Below are 4,034 nucleotides of genomic sequence, written 5' to 3' on the forward strand. Positions count from 1 at the left end.
TTGTCCCCGCGCCGGGCTCAGACAACTCACTGTCTCTCTCCTTGTCTCGTCTCTCCTCACCCCTCCCTCCCATCCCGCGGTCTCCTCCCACCTCCTTTCCCAAGGGGATGGTCTCTCTCAATGCCCCGCCCCGCCCCCACAGTCCCCAGTCTGCCCCACCCACCCCACCCTGCCTCTCTGCTCTGCTGTAGCCTCTTTATGTGATGTCACTGAAGAGAGGGACTGGCTTTTGTGTGTGTGACACGGAGAGAGAGCGAGAGAGAGAGAGAGAGAGAGAGACACAGACACACACGCAGAGGGAGAGCAAGTGTCAGGTTTCCCTTTTCAATTCAGAGGCTCAACTCCTTGTTTTTAATCTAGAAAAGAGGGTGAAAAGAGCAGGAAAGGGGAGAAGATAGCTGGGAATTTGAGCTGCTGACAGCTGTTTTTTGTTTTTTGTCTCCTCCGCACCCCTCTCTCTCCTCTGTTCTCCACCTTTCCCCCCTCTCCATTACCGTATCGGGATACCCAAAAGCATTGACATGTAGGCTATGTTGGTCAAACACAGCTGTGTGTAAAAATGATGGCTATTTATACGATATAATTGATCTCTAATCATATAGACATGAGATGCTGACTGTCTAGTCACTAGACAGTCAGCATCTCAGTTATCAAAAGGAGAGCACATGAAATATAGCCTGTGTGTGATTTAGTTAAAGAGATAGTTCACAGATTCAGTAGTTTGGGGGAAATCTACTGTTTTCCCCACTTTTGCCAGAGTCAGAAACAAATAAATGCCTTCAGACAGACCTTATTTATGTATTGTGTGTAGTGTAAAGTATGTCAAACAGCAATATCAGGCTATCTTTGCTCAATTGTTGAGTCTCTACGGCATGGCTGACCAATTTGGGGCCTGCGGGCCAAGCTCAGTTTGTTTTGGCCCTCCATGGTTTTGAAAGAGAAAAGATTGCGGCCAATATTATTGCCTTTTCGAAGGCTGTGGTGGGCTCATTTTTAAAGCTAGCTTAATGATACTCTTACCATGAAACTAGAAGATCTATTTTAGATTTAGAATGTAAATTGTCTATGAAATAATATAATTGAATGTAATTTCACCTAACATCAACATTTATTTTTGGCCCATGGTCATCCATCCAGATTAATGCTGGCCCTTATTCACCTTATGCAGCCCCGCCCACTTGACCCAGTTGTGTTATGACTTCCTGTTCAAAACACCATCTGTTTTACCTGCTCACTACTACTGTACTGTCACAGGAAGTGTAAACACAATAGGAAGTAACTGGCTGAGCTCTGTGTTGGAACATAAGGTGAATAGGAAAGAATTTGGGCACCTCTGCTCTACGCGATCAAATAGCATAATCATGATCCCATAGGCATCCAGATATTGAGCGAAAATAAGAAAGAAAGAAAGAAAGAAAAAACGCTTCAGACCCAGGGTAGGTTCGATGCTATCCAATCAATCACAACACATAAAACAAAACCGAGGCAGGTGATTGGAGAAATTAGTGGATGTGCCCGCCTTCAGTGGCTGTACTGTACCTTATATCTAGTGTCCTCTAGTAAGAGAGTGGCGTCAGCGGAGGACCAAAATGCAAGAATCATTAGCCAATGAACAGCCAGGAATGGGTCTCGCGCTACTTTTGCATGCTAAAATAAAGCCGATAATGTACAATTTGATTCATTTCAAGGGATGAAAAACCCTTTCAAAGTACAACACTGTCTATTTTGATGCAACTCGACAGTGCTGCTTTTTTTACTGAAGAGTTCCACTTTCTACTTCCTGGAAAAAAACTGGTCCATTGGAGTGAATGGAGATGTCGGAACTCTTCTATTATACGACTCTGCTTATATCCATTGAGAACTAATGGACTCCGATTGGACTAATGAGTGGATGTCCCGCCTAAATGCTCATTAGTCCAATGAGAGCTCATTATTTTCACTGGAGTTTCCCTTTCCGTTTTGACCAACTTTCCCCACAGGAATTATAAATGGGTAGGTAGGAGCATTTACAAACTGTGGTAGGCAATGTGTCTGTTTTAAGAGACTACAGATGCCTATTTTCCCAGTGAACATACTGTAGGCTTTACTTTTCAAATCATATTCTCTCTCTCTCTCTCTCTCTTCCTGTGACGTCCCACTTACCACATCCTGCTTGTGACTTCAGAAGACGACCTATCTTCAGTTTAACGGTTTTTCTGTCAATTTTCATTCACACACACACACACACATGCCCCGTTTTAGCATTTATCTTCTCGCACACGCCTACTAAAGCGCTGCACACGTTTGCTGGACTGCTAGGATAAATAACAGTATACTATCATGGTAGACTACTGTCCAATCTGTGGGAAGCCTGTCTACTTTGGTAAGTCATCTGTTTCAGTCTTTCTCCCTTTCTACTCATATAGTCGACCTCTTTCTCATTCTATCATTTTCTTGCTTTCTGCCTGCCTCTTTCTCCGTAGATCTTTATTCTCTATGCATCACGTGAATAAGGAAATATATTTTTCCTTACGACAAAAACATGACTCCATGGGACATGTGCAATGTGACGCTGGCATAAAAGACTAAGATATGAATAACATGACTCCATGGGACATGTGCAATGTGACACTGGCATAAAAGACTAAGATATGAATAACATGACTCCATGGGACATGTGCAATGTGATGCTGGCATAAAAGACCAAGATATGAATAACATGACTCCATGGGACATGTGCAATGTGACGCTGGCATAAAAGACTGAGATATGAATAACATGACTCCATGGGACATGTGCAATGTGACGCTGGCATAAAAGACTAAGATATGAATAAGCAGGTAATAATGGTATTGACATGGATAATGTCATACAGACATTTTTTTATTGGTCTAATTGCCACTCTGGTCCCCATCAGATGTTGGTGTTTCTGTGCTGTTCAGCTTCTCTTTCAACAGTCATTTCCATTCTGTGTTTGGAGAAAGAAGGATGCCCAGTGCCACCTCTCCTGGCTCCTAATGATCTCTCTCTCTCTCTCTCTCTCTCTCTCTTTCTCTCTGTGTATCTCACTCTCTGTCTCTCTTTCAAGTGCAGACACACGCACGCACGCACGCACATGTGCACACGTATCCATGATAACAACAGGATGTGGGTCTAGCCAAATGAGCATGCAGGCTGTTCTCTGGGTTTCCTCCTTACCTTCTGTCTGTTCGAGTTGGGTCCTCTCCCACACTCACAGTTTTACCTTATATCCATATGCCAGCTAAGTTTTAATTAAGTTAAGTTCAAATTCTCTGATTACCTATTTTTCTCCACCACATCCTCTGGCCTATACTTGTTCTGATGAGAGTAACTGTTGTAGAAAATTGAAGTTCCATTGGCATTTCCTAATCAATAAGCTATATTTGCATACACATAATTAACGCTATGATTTATTAGTCATAAGACATCTCACACATGCAGAAATGGAGATGCACACACATAGGAGGAGATTTCTTCACCCTCTGCTGCTCCACAGCACATGGAGGTCAAAACAAACCTTCACCATGAGGCATGAGGTTGACCTTGCTGATACAGACAGGAGCCCTGTAGGCTCCAAGTCAGAGTAATCGCCGCTCCTCTCTCTATTTCTCTCTGCCTTCCTTTGCAGTATAAAGCGTATGTCAAATTGTGACATCGCCACTGAATATTTCTGACTCTGTATGACATATCGGATGTGTACATTGAGATTCAGTCCTCTGACAATGGAGTTTGTCAGAGTTTGTATGGTTTTAAATATACTTTCATAAGACATCTTTCTGGCTCTTGGCTTCATTCAATTTGGTTTATATTAGCTGTTATATATATTATATAGCGGATGAGGGATGGTGAAATTCCATTCTACAACAGTAACTATTCTGAAACATATTTTTATTCTTCTTGTATAATATTACATCGGAGAAATATCTACTGCATGCTGTGTTAATGTATCATTTAATATATCTGGTTATGATGCCAAATGAATTTCAAAGAAACCAGACAGCGACATTGCATTATAGAATACTGCATGCAAATAT

At 42.1% G+C, this 4,034-nt stretch overlaps 1 protein-coding gene across 2 annotated transcripts in view; it reads left to right on the plus strand.

Annotated features, from left to right (window-relative positions):
- The first annotated feature begins 2,216 nt into the window (after positions 1 to 2,216).
- LOC310794212 (cysteine-rich protein 1) overlaps positions 2,217 to 4,034 on the plus strand; it is a 2,739-nt gene continuing 921 nt past the window's right edge. For both annotated transcript variants that reach the window (XM_083656161.1, XM_083656160.1), the window contains exon 1: positions 2,217 to 2,362. In XM_083656161.1, coding sequence (XP_083512287.1) covers positions 2,320 to 2,362 — 43 coding nt within the window. In that variant the 5' untranslated portion in view covers positions 2,217 to 2,319. The remainder of the gene's footprint in view (positions 2,363 to 4,034) is intronic.

Source organism: Poromitra crassiceps (genome assembly GCF_964638095.1).
Source record: "Poromitra crassiceps genome assembly, chromosome: 19".
In the NCBI taxonomy this organism is placed as follows: Eukaryota; Metazoa; Chordata; class Actinopteri; order Beryciformes; family Melamphaidae; genus Poromitra; species Poromitra crassiceps.